An 18,310-nucleotide genomic window follows, 5' to 3' on the forward strand; every position below is an offset into this window, starting at 1 on the left:
GTCTCAGTACTACACAACGTACCACTGATATTTTAGCAGAAGCAGCACAGGCTCTTTCCTGGTTTTACAAAGAACTATTTCAGAGAACAGAAAACTTGCCAGGATGATGAGAAGAAAGGTGATGAGAAGGAAGAATCCTGACAATGATTATATCTTATCATTTGTGAAAAGAATCATGATATAGTAACACAAAAAAAGTCAAAGTCACGTTCAATTAAATGATTTATTTTCGGCATGTTGCTGGAACATTTACAGGGATAGCACACTAAGATTTGACTTCAACTCTCCAATTGAGGCCAAAAGGTGGTGGGCATGGAGTACTGTTTGTTAAGTTGCCTTTCTTTGTGAGTTATAATCTGTGTTTGCAGAGGCTGAAGCGTTGCAGCAAAGCTCCTTCCACAGCGCCGAGTCTGGCTGCTCCCAGCCATCCCCCATAATCCACTTCAGATCGAAAGGTTTAAAATACTCAAGGCGATGGCTTAAGGAAAAAGTGGGAAAAAAATTCAAATTTTAAGTATTTTACATATTTTTTCTGCATGTTTTGATTTACTCAGTCACTACAAGGCACATTTAGAAAGAAAAAAAATGTATATATGCATTCTGCTTTAAAAGTTGTATATAGGGGCAGGCCACAGTGGCTCAGCAGGCAAGAACACTTGCCTGCCATGTCAGAGGACCCGGGTTTGATTCCTGGTGCCTGCCCATGTATTAAAAACAAAAAAAAATTTAAAAAGTTGTGTATAAATATAACATCTATCTTGTATTACTTTACATATTTTATATTACACATCATTTATACATATATATCATTTTTCTTATGTAATAGTGGGAAGATTTGCCACAATATTCATTGAGTGAGACAACCTCTATTCTGATCTAATAGTAACAATATATACATATATAATACATACATTTTAATTTGAACCTCACTTTAAAAGTTTACATGAGTAGTTTATTGAAGTCACACTTTAGGACATATCAGGATGCCCGAAGTCTAAGACTCAAGATTTCATACTGAAGTTATCCCTTCATATTCTATCTATTGCTGGTTTCATGAATCCTTCCTAACTACAAAACAAGCTGACTGCATCTGAGCAGCAGTGCTGTATACTAATTATCTTCCTTCACACAAAACTGTTGTAAAAATGACCTTTACCTATAGATTACTGAAATGTATGAGCATTGTTAACCAGCAGCAATATTACTACCACTATGTAGAAAAGCAAATAGGAATTACGCAGTCCTAAACAAAGGGCCTGGGTGATCCTGAATCCCTACATAACATGGCAGTCGAACAGCCTGAAGGCAGTTGATTCGAATCCACCGCCATGTAAAGATTCATTTTCAATTGGCTTGGAGTTGATCCAAGTGATAGAGTGGTTAAATTAAAATATATAAAACTAGCTGAAACTGAAAATAATTCAATGGTGCTATATATAAAACATATTTAAAAACTATAGCTATATAGTTTTATTTTATATACTTCTTCTTGAAATTTTTATGCACTGTAAAAAGTAATGAATGCTTAAAGTATCTGTCCCCAAAAAAGTACAGTATCTGAAAGGACCCATGTCAAACCAAAAAACTCCAACATTCATAAAATATAGTACATAAGAGCTATTTGAAAAAGTAAGCTATGAATGTCTTGCATCTGGATTTTTGGTTATGGTTATGAAAGGTTACAAAAATAATGTAATTATTCAAGAACTGCTATTGGTAGATTTAATTCTACATTTAAAAGGCTTAAATAGTCTATAAGTTTCCACAGCATTCCAGTTCCCATTAGTATTTTCTGTACAATAAAGGGAATATATTTTAGGATAAATTTAGTCACAAATCTCATTTATTTGATAATAAGGCCCTTTATTCCTATTTACTATAAACACATTGAAGATCTTTCCTGTGTACTGAAAACCTTAGGAAGTTTCCAAACTTTTTTTATTAAAACACTTACTGTCTTCTCACAATCACGTGTGAGAATCTGACAGTAAAATGCAATCAAACTAGGGCGGGCAACAGTGGCTCAATGGCAGAGTTCTCCCCTACCATGCTGGACACCGGGGTTTGATTCCCGTAGCCTGCACATGCAAAAAAAAAAAAAAAAAAAAAATGCAATTAAACCATTGCAGCATACTCACAAATTAGGGCCTTGTTCATCCTCAATCTCTTCAAGTGGTATGGAATAAAGGGCTTCATAAATTCTTCCAATCCCAGATCCATGAATTGCATAAGAGTTCATCTTATCGATACCCGGTGGAAAATATTCCCAAGGAAGAACTGCAGTCCCATTCCACTGGTTTCCGGTAATATTGGCTTCAAATTGCAGGCTCAGTTCTTTCTTTCATATTCAGGAGGAATAACCAAAAACAGCATAACTTAAGATAGGTTGATTTAACGTATTAAACAAACAGAACCAAGGATTAAATTCAACAGTTATGGCTCCTAGGTAGAAGATATATTAGTATTGCCACTGGGGACTCACTTGATCATGGTTTTATTATTTATAAAAAGTTACAAGAATTTATGGTCCAGTATAAAATGTATAAAACGTCAGATTCGATTTGTACAAATGACTGGTTTTTAAAGGGGTCATAACCATACTGCTGACTTGGACAGTGGCCTTCATGCTCGTTGCTCAAAGGAAAAGCAACTGAAATTGCTTCGTTTGCTCATCAGCCCTAACTTTCTTGGGTTGTTCGTCTCCAAGCTGATGCCTCATGGGCAAACCCAGATTCTGGAGGCTTGTTAAGCAACCACGTTAGCCCAAAGAAACTGACCCGATTCACAGAGACAATACTAATGGACTTCATATCACCACAGGCACCTGAGTTAATCACTTTATTCTTTCTCATGCTTTATGAAGCTGATTCTATGTATTATATAGGGCTCATTCACTCACTCATTAACATTTATTTAACATTTTATCAGCTTTGCTTATTTTTTTAGCAGATATTCTTTTCCTGATCTTATTTTTACTTTTAAAAAACTATTCATCTCCTTATTAATGCTTATTAATTCTTATTAATATAATTTTTTAACAGGTATAAGGCACAAAAATGGGTAGGATGGGTAGGATGGTTCTCCTGAAAAACCATCTTAGCCTGATTAAGTTCCCAATAGTCTTCTATTAATCTGCAGTGTTTAACAGAAGGCATACTCATAGCATTTTGTGTTGCTTCCCGCTGTGAATTTTCTGCCCTGTCATTCTTATCACAAACCCAGCTAAAATCATATAATTTCAAAAGGAATTGATTAATGTGGTCATTTTCCAAAATTTTGTCTGATTGTAAACTTACCCACAGCACTTATAAAAATACAAAATCTTGGAATCCATTCAAGATCTCTTGAATCTGAATCTCAGTGGTGCATTCCAATGCCTAGAACAGTGCCTGGCACATAGTAGGTGCACAGTAAGTGTCTGTTAGATCGTTCATTGAGTGAGGTTTTGAGCCTCATACTGTCATACTGCAATAGTCATTTCCTGAAGACAGACAATTCATTTTGTGAGATAGAGTCTTTATGATGTCCCCCATCCACACTCTTCACTAATCTAGATTTTCTCTGGGATGTGAGAACCTCAGGGAAGCTTTGCCAGCCTTATTCACACTGTTCACTGCAGCCAAGAGAACGATGCCCTACATAGCGGAGACGCTTAAAAAAATTATTTATTGAGTGAGTGGTCTATGGACATATAAAACTCCATATAGAATGTCAAGAGCATTCAGCCAGATTAGAACTTAAAATATAAAACACAGGTTAACCATCCCAGAACTAAAAGTTGCCATGGATTGTTTCAATGCATTTTAAGGCCTTCCATTTCTCTTTATTCAAACAATAATAGTTACAGTGCTTTGGGGAAAGATTGGCGTATCTCTCATCTAGAGATCAAATTCTTTTCATTAAAATCTATATAATAAAGTCTTGTAGAATTGAATATCTACAGCTAAAAATGTAAAATATATTAGTGTATTAACATTGCGGCAGATTTCAGAGGTGAAACAAATTTTTCAGTAAGCTTCTAAGCCAAAGAGCTACCCTGGGAAAAAAGACTACAAGATACAGTCCTTAACACAGAAGGAAAAGATTTTTTTTCTTCCTTTCAGAGCTAAGGAAGCTTCCCTATTCAGTAGATTCCTAATGTAGTGGCATAGCTTCTTACTGGTAGTTGTTTTGCTGGGGTTTTTTGGTATTTAAAAATAAAGGCAGATATATTTAAAGTACATGTAAAACTATACTCAAAAAAATTGGACAAAACTTGCTTGTAAGAAACCCAATAAACATTAAGTAAGTCAGCAAAATATTTGAAAAGAAAGGTGAATATATTTCATTAGAGTGAAACTCCAATAGAACAGAGACCACATACTATTTCACCTTATTCTCTGCCCCTGCCACACTGCTGGGGCCATAACAGATAACAAATATTTGATTAATGAATGAATAAATGAAAGAATTCGATCTTCACAAATACATTTACATAACTAACTTTGTTTTCACTAATCAAACTCATTTTTTAATCTGATGACATCACTTTCAGTAGCAGTTTGCTTGATACTCAAGGGCACACAGATTTTTTTCACATATTAAGACAAAAATGAACTCCAATTTTTAGTGTTGACAATGCTAGATACTACAGCGGTATGGTACCAAATCCTTTTAAGAATGCAGCAAAACCACTTAATTCTACTTGACACTTAAATAGACAGCAACGTTAAATCTGTCTCTTTGTTTCTGTTCCCTTCACTACTGTTCATAGGATTTTAATGCAGTCGTCATCCACTTAACAAACAATATACCCACAGTCCTCAATTTTCTTTATTTTTCTCCTTTGACAAAGTAGAAAGCCAAGTGGTAAAGTTAATAGAGCTATAAAAAATGTAGTACAGCATTTATTTTAATGACGGTGTTGGGTGTCATTGATTTAGGACAGCTGCTTCCTGCATAAAAAGAGATTCAGGGCCTAACAACTGTCCAGGAAAAGTGAAAGGCAGATGTCCATTGCTGGAGCCTGAAAACCTGGCGGCAGACCCCTGCCAGTTTAGGCTTACTTACTGGTCTCAGTTACAATTCTCTATAGTTCAAAAAATTGCCCAGCTGCTTTTGTATGCATAGGTCCCTTGATCGATTTCTTACAGGAGTGGATTCCTCACGTCAAGGATAATCCTTTATTTGAGGGTTAGTCACTTGAATTCCACTATGCTTTTCTCACTGTCAGGCTTTGCAATTTTATTTATTCTTGGTAGAATGACTTAGGATTGTAGCTATGGTACTTTTCACTCCAAGCTCCTCTTTTCAGGGACTTAGAGAAAGAAATGTCTTTAGCTAGAAATTTCTCACACTTGTTGACAGTCTGGAAATGATTTATTTTAGAAGAGAGTAGAGGTGAAAGAAGTAGAAAGAAAGATCATTTATTCTCCCATCCTTGAGAACTTGATTATCAGTTAATCTTAGGTCTACTGCTAAATGAAATGTGATGGCTTTCAACATTTAATTTTATTGCTTTTATCTTTGTTTAAGAAGTAGCACTAAAATATTCTATGATATTCATGAATAAAGTAGATCCAGTAGGCTTATGAATTTTCTCTGGTTAAATTATTAATCTTAATTTATTCTCTCCCACATTAATATGTCAAAATGGATTACTGCAACACCATACAAGGCAAAACGTGCTTTAACCTCTATATATTAACAAATACATTTATATTTATTTATATATTAATCTATATATTAACCTATATTTATCTATTCTGTGCATGTCCTTTCAGACATTTTCTACAACTAGCCTCTTCTATACATAGAAAAATCAATAATAATCAGAATTTTCACTCTCAAAAGACTCCTATTTAATATCCTGACATTTTAATCCATTGCTTTCCAAAGCTCTCTCTATATAAGAATTATTGCCTATATACTTAGGAGTTTATTATATAATGGTTACTGAAACAATTACTCAACAGTATTTCAAAATGCATCAAATTCATTCTGGGCCCTCTGATTTTGTTACATAGAAATAAAATATTTGGACTAATTTCTTTAGAGAATAGCATGATTCAAAGCAATCTGTTGCTCTTGTCTCTTCTTTTCCTAATAAAAGAAATTCTTCAAAGTAAGTTATTGCCAATTACTCACAGGCTATCCAGGGAGTAGAAGAGGAAGAATAGCAGATTTACTTAAAAGACTGTTCTGACTTCCCAAGTGTAAGGTTTTCAGTGTAGACTATTAAATAGTAAATGACTGGAATCAGATAAAAATATTAAGAATCTAAAGGAAAATTGTCATTATCTTCTTAATTATACGCAAGAACAGGCTATTTATGAAAATAAAGCCCTTTATACTTAGTTCTGATTTCTTATATGAACCTTCAAGACTCTACAATGTATAAAATCCACTGAAATATTGAGCACATACACAGCTTTCTCAAAAGCAAACTTATATACCAGAAATGGGTATAGGAAAAAATTGCATGAAAATGTAAATCTATGTATCATGCTTATTATTGATTTTTTTCACTGCACCCCAGAACTTGATTTTGCCTCAGCTTTCCAGTTCCAAATGTAACATTAAAATGAATAACCTGTAATTTTCCCCTAAAAATGTTTGACTAAGTGTAGGACTAAGAGTAGACCATTACTAAAAGGTACATTCTCCCTTCTTCCCCTTAAGGCAGAACCAACAAGTAAGTGGTAAGCTGGACACAAACAGTAAATCAGCAAGTTCCCACAAGCAGCTCATCACATACAGACCAGAGCTCAGGTTACTATACAAACTTTATTGTTTGTATAGTAACTCTCAGGAGCTGGTTGTCAAGATAGGCCCATAAGCAACATTCATAAGGAAAAATTCTCTCTTTTCCTCTAAACTCAGAAGTGCACATTGACACCCCCTTCCTGTCTAAGAGGGAAGACAGAAGTGACCGCTGCCTGACTTCCCATCTTGAAAACTATTATGCCTACTTGAACAATATTTTGTCAGCACAAAAGAAATACTTCTCACAAATTCTCAAACGGTCTATAATTTCATGTTCAATCAAGCATTATTATTGCTGTGTACAGCCCACAGTAGGAGCATCTGGCAGGCATTTTATTTGGGATGCAAATCCCAGCCTATGTTTATAAAGGGGGGAGGGGAAGACGATGTAAAATGCTTGGTTAGCGCTAGCCAGGGCTTAAAATGGGGACATACGCTTGAGCCATTCAGAATTTACAAATAAATATCATCGGAAAGGCCCCAGCAATAGTCTTTCTTCCTCACTGTCACTAAGCCTTTGAAATAAGCCTAGGAAATGTATGCAGGTTGTTTCCTGATTAATTTGATAGAAGTACATCCATGAAACCAATTTACGCGTGATTTGCAGGTAGGCTGGCATTAGTGAAATAAACGGTGCTATTACTATGATTTATGCTACTATTCCTAACACAAATGATCAAGTGAAATTTACAGCCCTTAATTACCATCGTGAAAAATTGGGAGGGAGAGAAAAGAGCAAAGATTGGCAATTTGCAAACGTGTCAGTAAGGCAAGATGCAAAAATCCATTTACTTTATTAAAAAAAAATGATATGGTATGAACGGTCCTTACTATATTACCAATCCATTGGGGGGTGGGAATGGGGAGTTAAAAGAATAAATGACCTAAGTAAGCCTAACCTTGCAAAGCCAGGAAGCATGGCTTAGGAAAGCAGCCAACAGATAGAGATCTGTTAGAATATTCAGAGACATTGTCCACAGAGAGCTAACAAAGCTCTACAGTGAGGCCTTAATAGGAAAGACATGCTCAGGCACTGCAGTTGTCAAGAGTTTGGGGGTAACATGAATGCCCTGTGGCCTGGAAACATGACCCATTCCACTCTCTATCTCCCCTCCCTTCCTACTTCAATAGTCAAGCCATACTTCATTTCCAACTCCATTCCTTTGCAAGACTGGTTCAATCACAGAATTTCGAGGGTTCTAACAGGCTTTCTAATCAGTACTTGCAAAGCTTGGTTCAGTCTACAATTCCATGTAGAGGTCATTCACACTTCTTCACTGACTGTTTCATAGCAAAACTACAGGAAATTTATGAGGCAAGGCAATTGTTGGACACAAGGGGAAAAGGAAATGGAAGAAACAGAGATGACAGATATTTCTTGTCTGCTGATTTGAAAAACAATGGTGCAATTTTAGAAATAGAGAAGGCAGAACCAAAACCTGGGAATTGATGTTAGGTGTCAGAAATGTTAAGTTCAGTTGCAGGCAGGACATCCAGATATAGATATTTTCAGTTTAGGACCTGAGCTGTAGATTTGGGACTATCTGAAGAGAAATGAAGATTTAAGGTATAGAAGAGGATCAAATCTTCTATGAAGAATATATAGGTAAGAGATATGAATACAAAAATGAAGAGAGGACATACTTAAAGGGCCAAGAGAAGAGAGAAGAATGAGGTTGTGAAGGAGTAATCAGAAGAGAATTAGGAAATCCTGGAAAGAATCTCAAGAAGAATGAATGACATCAATGTTACAACCTGCACAAAATAATGAGTAGAGTCATTTAAATCTGATGATCAAGATAACTTCAGTCAGTAGATTAAAAACCGAACTATAAGGGCTTAAGAAATAAATACATTCAAGAAAAAAGAACTGTAAGTGCAGTTTCCCTATTAGAAACAAAACTTAGGAAAATACTTCAGAGTATTTTCAGATTAAGAGAAGGACTTTTAAATAGGAGGCATCAGAATATATATAAGTATCTTATCGATTTCTGATTTTTTGCCACTTTGTAAAGATTGCAGTTACTTGTTTCATAACGAAAATTCTGTAACATTGAAAGCCTTCAGATGAGTCTTTTATGGGATTTATCCTCTTTTTAATGTAAGACATCAATGATATGAAGCATTCTTATTTTTCTTAGTCTCAGAAAACTAGAGTATTTGGGAACTCTACAACCAAGTAGTCTTTTCATTTCTACTTCCCTTGAGTTCAGGCTTTATTTCCATTCCATAAAACTTCACACACAAAAAAATGTTGAAGTAGCACTTTCTTCATTTCAATCACCTTCCTCCTGAAATTTCAAATTCTAATAAAGTATCCACGTCTTCTTAAACACCCGCCCCCACTTCAAACCCCTAAATTTCACAATTTTTTCTCTGGAATTTTCTATGCCCCCATTCAGCTGTATTTGTTACTATTTCCTCTTTATAGTAATTTTTTTGGTTATGTTTTCATCCATACTTTATTTGAAATGTTCTGTTTCTTTCCATTTATAAATATTTTCTTCAATATGTAATATTAACTACCATTATGTACTTTGCTCTATGTATTAAACATTATGCTAAGTGCCTTTTATTCGTTATCTCATTTCTTCATACCCCCTAAACCAGTGAAGTGAATATTTTCACTCTCCACAAGGTAACTGAATCCCAGGAAAGCCAGGTAACCCATCCAAACTCACACAGCAAATAAGTAGCAGGACTGGGATCTGAAACACATCCATTTGATGCCAATGGACTTCATCTTCCTTGTAAAAAATTCTATTTCAATCCTTTTAATCTTGTTTATAAAAATATCTATTATAAATTATTAGTCCAATGTACATACAAAATTAAACTCTCATTTAGTCAAAGGAGACATCAATTTGTCAATTCTAGTTCATTCTAACAAAATACTCAAAAGGATAAAACTCAAGAATTGGTTCCTTTTTGCCCTTCTTTAGTCTACTTGTTACACTTTTAGCAAGAAATAGTCCATCCCCTAAGAGAACCATGTGTCGCTTCAGTGAGTCTTTCTTTCTATCATTTCCTCTGCTCTTTTCTCTGTCCTTATTTCTCCAAATTCATTTCTATTGATAGTGATAAATGTGCATAAAATCATCACAATTTGAAAATACTTTTTTATTTTTCATTAATATATTATTAACACATACTATATTTGACTTCAGTACATAAATTTTCTTCTCATCAAGTATAAGATACCATATGATATAAATATATATGCCACTTACTGGTATTAAATCACATATCTATATTACACAGTTTAGTCTGAATATATTCACTTTTTTCTTTGTCTAATATAATATAGATATATGTAATTTAATGCTATTAAACCAGCAATTTGTCCTCATATTAATTAGTACTCAGCCAAAGTATATACTATTTTTTTATTATATTCCTTTTATGACTTTTCTCTCCTTTCCACTTTCACCTTTGGAATGTTGGCTTCATTTGCACCTTTGACAATGCATTAAAAGTTGAAAGAAAAAAAGTTGAAAGAAAAATTACATTTAAGGAAGAAAGAAGAAAAAGAAGATTCCATACTTCTATCTATGTGCTATTTTACTGCAGTGTCCTATATGGTAGCCACTCGCCATGCATAGCTTTGTAAATTTAAATTTGAATGAATCAAAATTAAATAAAATTTTAAATTCACTTTCTCAGTTGCAACAGGTACATTTCAAGTGTTTAGTAGCCACATGTGGCAAGTGGCTCAGGTCCTGGTCAAACAATTACAAAACAGTTTCATCACCATGGAAATTTCTCTTAAACAGTGATGTTCTAAAAGAGTCAACAGACAAACCAATCTTCAGTAATACTGTTTTGCTATTTCTCTTAAGAATATCTTCTCTATTACCTTCTTTCTTTTTTAAGATCTTATGAATTTTTCTACTACCACTTTGCAATAACAATCCTAGAAATAATTTACAAAATGAGGTCAATTATGTAAATGTAACCAAATTTTTAAAAAACTCCAAGAGTTTTTCTGAGACAAAATAGCAATATATTTTGTCATGTTAAAACTCATTTCTCCTTTCTCCAAAACCAAACAAAATAAACCTTTCTAATAGATCCTCTATAAAATCCAGTGGTGAGACCATCTGTTCCTGGGAGCTGTGCCTTGCCGAAAATTTTGTTTCTAGAGTTGGAAAAGAACTCCTCAATGGTTTGTTATACTTTCTATGGACAGGTCATTATTTCAGAGGAGGATTCCTCTCCTAAATCCTATATTTCTACCACTGTCAGCAACTTTAAAATAGGCTTCTGTTTTTTCCCTTGGTTCCTTATTTTCTGATGTTGAAGCCAATAAATACATAGGTGAAAAAGCTGACAGAGGTTAGGGTATAATTTATAGTTATGGAACACAAAAAGGATAACTGGCAAGTTTATAGGTCCAATCTCTAATCTTGGCCTTATTAGCACACAATTTTTGAATGAGATATCCTTAAAGACATTGTACAATAAAAAGTTTAAAACTTCTCCTGAATTCCTGTGATAACAAAGAGATATATCATACTGTTATGTATTTATTTTCTTAAATATGAAGAAAATAAGCTGCCAGCATATTTTTTAAAAGCTGGCAACTAGATAGAGAAGAGGAAACTTATTGACCCAGCACAGCAGACATCCCCAAACTTAAATGCACGTAAAGGGAGAAACTCTGAAAGTTTCAGGCACTTTGAAAGGCAGAGGTGAGACTGAGGGGTGAGCCCAGCAGGTTGGATGAAAGTCTGCAGAAAGCATGGTTAGATTCCCAGATCTCCTCACAACCCAAGCAATCAGATGCATTCCACTCCACAGCAGACCATTCTCTTTAGAGAATTAAGCAGTGGGGCTCTTACCTTAGTGTCACAAGGCAGAGTGTTGGAAATAAAAAGAAAAGAAAAACAGTAGACTGAATGTGGAAGGATTAAATGAAAGTCTACATACTAAATAATAACCCCAGCCCCACTCATCAACTTGCTCAAACTCCTGAAGGCAATTACCTAAAAAAGAAAATAAGAGATTCTTCTAAAATAAGTAAGAACAATCCTAGAGAAAACATTTGCAGAAACCAATTATGTGGGGTCTTCCATTAAAAAGTCTATGACTCAGAGCTTCTACTATCATAACAGACAGTCAAGAATCACCAGGCTTTTGAAGAAAACCTCTAACATGTATGGCAGGCATAAGAATAAGCATATGTAGTAGTTAGGTTCAAATGTCAACTTGGTCAGGGGATGGTGCCCAGTTGTTCTGTTGCTGTGGACTTAAAGCATCAGCATGTGAATTTCATCTATGGCTGATTACATCTGAAATGGCTAAGGGAAGTGCCTTCTGCAATGAGTGATGTTTAATTTGATTAGCCGGAGGCTTACAAGAGAGAAGTCAGAAGAGAGCTTAGCAGCTTAGCACAAGTCCAAGAAGCTCAACACAACACAGCTCAGAGCTCCAAGTCGGCTCAGACCCAGACGTTTGAAGATGCAGAAAGCAAACACTCCTGGGTAAGGCCTTTGAACTTAGAAGCCAAGAGAGAAGCCCAGCAAAGGTCATCACGTGCCTTCCCAAATTATTAAGTTTTTAAGTAAATAAATCCTCTTTATAAAAAACAATCCATCTCAGGTATACTGCATTCCGGCAGCCTTAGCAAACTAAAACAGCATAGAAACAGAACTTAGAGAAATAGAGAAATAAAAGTCACAAAGAAAAAAAAAACTTGAAAAGTTATCAGTAGTCTCTATATGTTCTGAGAGATGGGAAGATTTATTGCACACATTTTAAAAATTGCAAGATGTTATTGTTTTAAAGTGTATCTCCATAGAAAAAATAATCACTTTTTGAAATTAAAATTTTGATTGCCAAAGTAAAAACTTAAACAGAAATTTGGAAAATGATGTCTGTCCAGGAAATCTCAAAGTGATATAAAATTATAGAGAGATGAAAAATAAAAGGATGATTTTTTTAACTTTTTTATTGTATAATATAACATATATTTAAAACAAAGAAAGAAAAAAGCAATAGTTTTCAAAGAATTCTTCAACAAGTAGTTACAGAACAGATCCCAGAGTTTGTCATGTACTATCATATGATCCTCTCAGATTTTTCCTTCCAGCAGCTGTAGAATATAGCAGGCTAGAAGGAATAAATATTTTTTATCATCACAATCAACATTTCTTCTTTTTTGTGAAAAATAACATATATGCAAAAATGTAATATATTTCAAAACACAGCAAAACAATTAGTTGTAGAACAGATTTCAGAGTTTGGTATGGGTTACAAGTCCACAGTTTTAGGTTTTACTTCTAGCTGCTCTAAGATACCAGAGACTAGAAGAAATATAAATTTAATAATTCATCAATCACATTCGTTTGTTAAATTCTACTTTCTCTGTATAACTCCACCATCACCTTTGACCTTTCTATTTCGCTCTTTAGGGATATTTGGGCTATGATCATAAAAGGATAAATTTTTAAAAGAGGGAAAGAATTAATCCACCTGGTCCAACAACTAACCATGAAAAATAAATTAGAAAAGAGAAAGTGAATAAAGAAATAATGGAAGAAAAATCTCCCAGAGCTAAAAGACATGAGTTTCCAGATTTGATGTGCTGATTGAGTGCCTGGCACTATGAATGAAACTGTTTTGTACCCAGTTTACTGGTTTGAAACTGTTATGTACCCCAGAAAAGCCATGTTCTTCTAATCCATTCTTGTGGGTGCAAACCTATCATTGGGTGGGACCTTCTGATTAGGTTGTTTCCATGGATATGTGACTCATCCAATTCAAGGTGGGACTTAATCCTTTACTGGAGTCCTTTATGAGAGGACACAGAGGGCTCAAAGGTCAGCTGTGTTTGGAGATGGAGAAAGAAAATATCCCAGAAGAAGCAAGAAGGACCCACAGGAGCTGAGAGAGCCACTGTGAAATCAAACCAGGAGAGAAGGGCCAGCAGATGTCACCATGTGCCATTCCATGTGACAGAGGAACTCAGGACACCATCAGCCTTTCTTAGTGAAGGGATTCTCTAATTGATGCCTTAATTTGAGCATTTTCATGGCCTTAGAACTGTAGAGTTGTAACTAATAAATCCCCTCTGAAAAAGCCAACCCATTGCTGATATATTGCTTTCCAGCAGCTTTAGCAAACCAAACAGACTCATTCCAGGTTAGAGTATCTAAACTATCAAAACAGCAGGGAGGGCAGGCCATGGTGGCTCAGCAGGCAGAGTTTTCACTGGCCATGCCGGAGACCCGGGTTCGATTCCCGGTGCCTGCCCGTGCAAAAAAAAAAAAAAGAGAGAGAAAAACAGCAGGGAAAGATTATAAAACCTTTTGTCACATAAAAAACATTAGGAATCATAATAGAGGTGAACATCTCATCCAAAACAATGGAAGCTAGGAGACTATGGAACAATATTCTTAAAATTCTGAAGGAACATGACTATCAACTTTGACATTTTCAGATAGAGAGTAAGCCAAAAATTGGACAACCCACATCCCTTTCATCAGACAATATGCTTCAGCAAAGTGTAGGAGTAACCAAGAAAAAGGACTCTCTAAGAAATGGGAGATCTAATACAGGAAAGTACTAAAGGGAAGTTTCTGGGTGACAACTGTTCCAAAGGCCTGAGAACAGCCAATCCAAAGTAGAGCAAAAGAAACAAGAACTGGAGGATAAAATGAAACTGACATTTGGAACTGAATTTGAGCATCTGGAAAATTTACTAATATGTTCATGACAGCTCCATGAGAACATTTGTAAGAAATTTAATCATAGGCAAATAGTAAACTAGGCAAATGAAAAACAGAAGGCAATAATTAACTACAGGAAAAAGTTCTGTAAAACAGAAATGTTTTTGAGCACACTACTTGACACTGTAGGGAACAATATTTACAAAGTCATAACGTATACACTGATAATTTTAAAATGTGACTCTGCTGAAAGGATCGTAAGAAGGGAGCATGATGAGAAAAGAGAGCTAAATCTTCAACCACAAAAATAGGATGTTAATAGAAAAGATCTAAAATAGATAAATCAAGAAAGACCAGTATGTGTAAATTATCAGAAATACGGAAATGAATAAAAGAAGAGACAGCAAAAATTCTTGAAAGAAGTTACTTCTGGAAAACAAGACAAGAGTGAGGATGAATGGAACAAGGGAATGCTGCATTTAATCATAAGCCCTTCAGCTACTTTTTAAATTGCGTGCATCTCTTTAAATAATTTTTTAAAATAAAATTGTTATAAAAAATCTATGTAAACTGAGGATACAAGGGTAGTTCAGTGGTAGAATTCTTGCCTGCCATGTGGGAGAGGGCTTTGATTCCTGGCCCATGTACAAAAAAAAACAAACATTGTGAGCAAAATTCCTTATGACATACATATCACAACTCATGCCTCTGTGTGTGTGTGTGTGTGTAGATATACATATACGTAGGGAGACACAAAAAAATCTATGAAAATGACCTAATTGGCCTCAAATTGTGAAACATATGCATTCTATATATTAAAATAGAATAAAGCAATTAAAATGAATGAATTAGAGCTCATGTATCAATATATAAAAGCCTCAAAAAACATAATTAAATGGAGGAAGATGCAAATTTCAAAATACATGATCTTTGCCATATGTGTGTGTGTGCACCCTAGGTTCTGCCATTCATAAAAATATCTTAGTCATCAGCTCTCTCCAATTTATTAGGAATATGATACTATTTCAAAAGCTTTCAAAATACACAAAACAGGGTGGACCACAGTGGCTCAGCAGGCAAGAATGCTTGCCTGTCATGCCAGAGGACCCAGGTTCGATTCCCGGTGCATGCCCGTGTAAAAAATATGTATATATGTATATATAAAAAATGACATTCATAGATGCACATATGTGGAAAATGCATGAAGACACTATGGAAATGACACAGACCAACTTCAGAACAATGAAAGTCAAAAAGCTGAAAAAGGGAAGAGGAGAAAGGGGAAGGAAGAATGAGGGATAGGAGGTGGGGCTTGTACTATGTATGTAATGTTTAATTTTTTTATTTTTTTAAGTTTGAGTGGTGAATGTTAAATCTGGGTGGTAGGTTTCATATTATTTTCTGCACTTCTCAAATCCTTTACAAATAGCTCACATTTAATTAATTTTTAATTTTTTGCTTCTGCATTGTTGAAACTATCCTCAATTTATAGAAGATTTCCAATCAAGTATACACTATTCTCTGTGTTCCTTCTAGGCTGCAGAGCCTCACTCAGTTCCCAAAAGAGCAGTTATCATTATAACTCCAATGTGCAAGGACACATGTAAAGCAAGTCTTTTTTTACACATAAACAGTCCAAACTAGTTGTTTGCTTAAAAAAAAAAAGCCTCATGAACACCAGACCTATTCAAGCCCTTGAACTCTCTTATTTTGTTTCTTTCTCCCAATTTCAGAGAAGAAAATGAAGGTTAAAAACCAATTTATATGGATTCAAATGAATAGAAATATATAAGCATTCAAGTTTCCAAAAACATTTAAATTTGCATATAACATATTAGAGTCATTATGAAACAAAGGTCAAACAAGCGAATGAAGATTTTGCATTACTCACTGCAAATGCATTGCCATTGGAGAGCAAGAGGACCAGGTGCTGTCCATGCCTAGCCAAACAAAAGGAGAATCATGACAGATTTCAAATCAGACCGTTAGCTCAGACATTTAAAAATTAAAATATCATCTCATTTTTATCTAATCTTATTCATGGTCTTCCAGTAGATCATTCTCAGAAAACTGCCAGCTGTTACACAGAATGAAGCTAAAAACGAGTATCAGTAGGACAGAGAGTATTTGGATTTATGTATGAAAGAAAGTGGTTTGTCTTTCTCCATTTGTGGAGATTATGTACATATCTTCAATTATTTAAAAACCTGCTATAAAGGTGTGTTTAAACATTGTCCATAAATCTAAACTTCATCTAAATTTTCTATTTTATTTCTGTTAACAGGGAAAGTTAATTACCAGGTGAGAGAAAATCAATTTCAGGACCAGCTGTTTGGATTCATGTTAATAATGTTCAGCACTCTGTACATAATATGCCAAAGTACTCTGCTCACAAAATAAAGTAATGGCAATGTACCAACATCTACCCAACCCACAATTTACTATTTTTCACACACAAGATGTGTGCATTTCAACCAAGGTCTACAGTAAGTACACATTTGCCCAATGTCATATTTACAAGGTCAGGAACCAGACTGTTTCATCTGAAAAGTAAAAGAGTGAACACCACAGAGATTTCTCTTAAGAATTAAGATTCCCAATAATTATATATTTTAAAATATTAAAATAAATTAATATTATTCAAAATTTGTAGCATGAGGAAATTAAATTGCAGAATTTTAATATCACTTCTTTAAATTTTGTATTGTCCGGAAAACAAAAGTCATCAGTATTATCAAAACTGATGGTTTACTGAAAGAGAAACTGTTCAAGCAGAGTCATCTCTAACTGGGGAATGAGAGTCGCAAAATGGGGAGCGGGTTACAGCAGCCGATGCAGGCAATTATGGGATTTTCCAGGAGGCAGTTACAATAATTAGTGGACATTTAAAGTTTTTTACTATAAAGGAGGGTCTTACAAAGCAAGGAATGGATATACATTTGTTAGCATTTTATACATGTCCATTTTTAATAGACTATTCCTATCGGACCAAGACCGGCTTATAATTAAATGTTGCTCGGATTTCAACTCATCAGGAATGCTCCGCCTTTGGTCTGTATCTGTCTTCAGAAACATTTATTTCTAAAAGGTCCCTGTCATTTCTTGGCAAGGGAGCCACTCTAGAAACTCCCAATGCAAGTGGCCATTTTATTTTATTTAATAATATCGTTTATCAAGCTTAGTTCATTTACAGTAGTGGACAAAAAACAATGACACTCAATTTAGTATTCTCTGACCTCAAATCTTCTGTCTTCCTGTAAACTTTTATGTTCAGATTGTTCTCTTGTTTCTATACCTAGTATTACTGCATTAGTATTTATTTGCCCCTGCTACTTTTTAATAATAGAGACCATTAGTTTTGGGCTGGCCTGTGTTAGCCCAGCTAGAGGTGATATTTCCCAGCCTCCCTGGCAACTGGATGTGACTCCATGATTAGGTTTTGGCCAAACAAAATCACAATGATGAGAAATAATACTTGCTCTATTAATCTAAAAAGTAAACCCAGGAACAATACATAGCAAGAATATTGGAGTGGATTTCAAGTAAAGATAGGAAATTACTTTCTAAGAATGTCATTTTTTAGAAGATACTGAGTTTCCGAACTAGATTTTCTTTTCCAACAAAAGCTGGATAACGTGTTACACCCACGAGATGAAGGAGAACTTTCTGAACCGAATAAAAGTTGGCGATAGATGGCCCTTAAAGTCTCTTCCAGCCCTAATATTTTACAATTCTGTGCCTTTTGGGTAAAGAAAAGTCTGGAGGAGGGAGAAAATACCTGAAGGTGGGACAAAAGATGGGGGAGAGAATGAGGCAAAACAAGGGGTGATGACAAGGCAACTTTTAGAATGAACTAATTTATAACCTGGGTATACATAACTGTGAAATATGTCTTA

At 34.8% G+C, this 18,310-nt stretch overlaps 1 protein-coding gene across 1 annotated transcript in view; it reads right to left on the minus strand.

The window, feature by feature from the left end:
* Positions 1-209: 209 nt before the first annotated feature.
* The window catches only part of LOC143666111 (UPF0462 protein C4orf33 homolog), a 38,899-nt gene continuing 20,798 nt past the window's right edge, over positions 210-18,310 (minus strand). The window contains exons 5-7 of the mRNA XM_077139594.1: positions 16,306-16,354; positions 2,139-2,338; positions 210-478 (exon numbers count right to left, since the gene is read on the minus strand). Coding sequence (XP_076995709.1) covers positions 328-478; positions 2,139-2,338; positions 16,306-16,354 — 400 coding nt within the window. The 3' untranslated portion in view covers positions 210-327. The remainder of the gene's footprint in view (positions 479-2,138; positions 2,339-16,305; positions 16,355-18,310) is intronic.

This window comes from Tamandua tetradactyla, chromosome 22, assembly GCF_023851605.1.
Source record: "Tamandua tetradactyla isolate mTamTet1 chromosome 22, mTamTet1.pri, whole genome shotgun sequence".
Classification (NCBI taxonomy): Eukaryota; Metazoa; Chordata; class Mammalia; order Pilosa; family Myrmecophagidae; genus Tamandua; species Tamandua tetradactyla.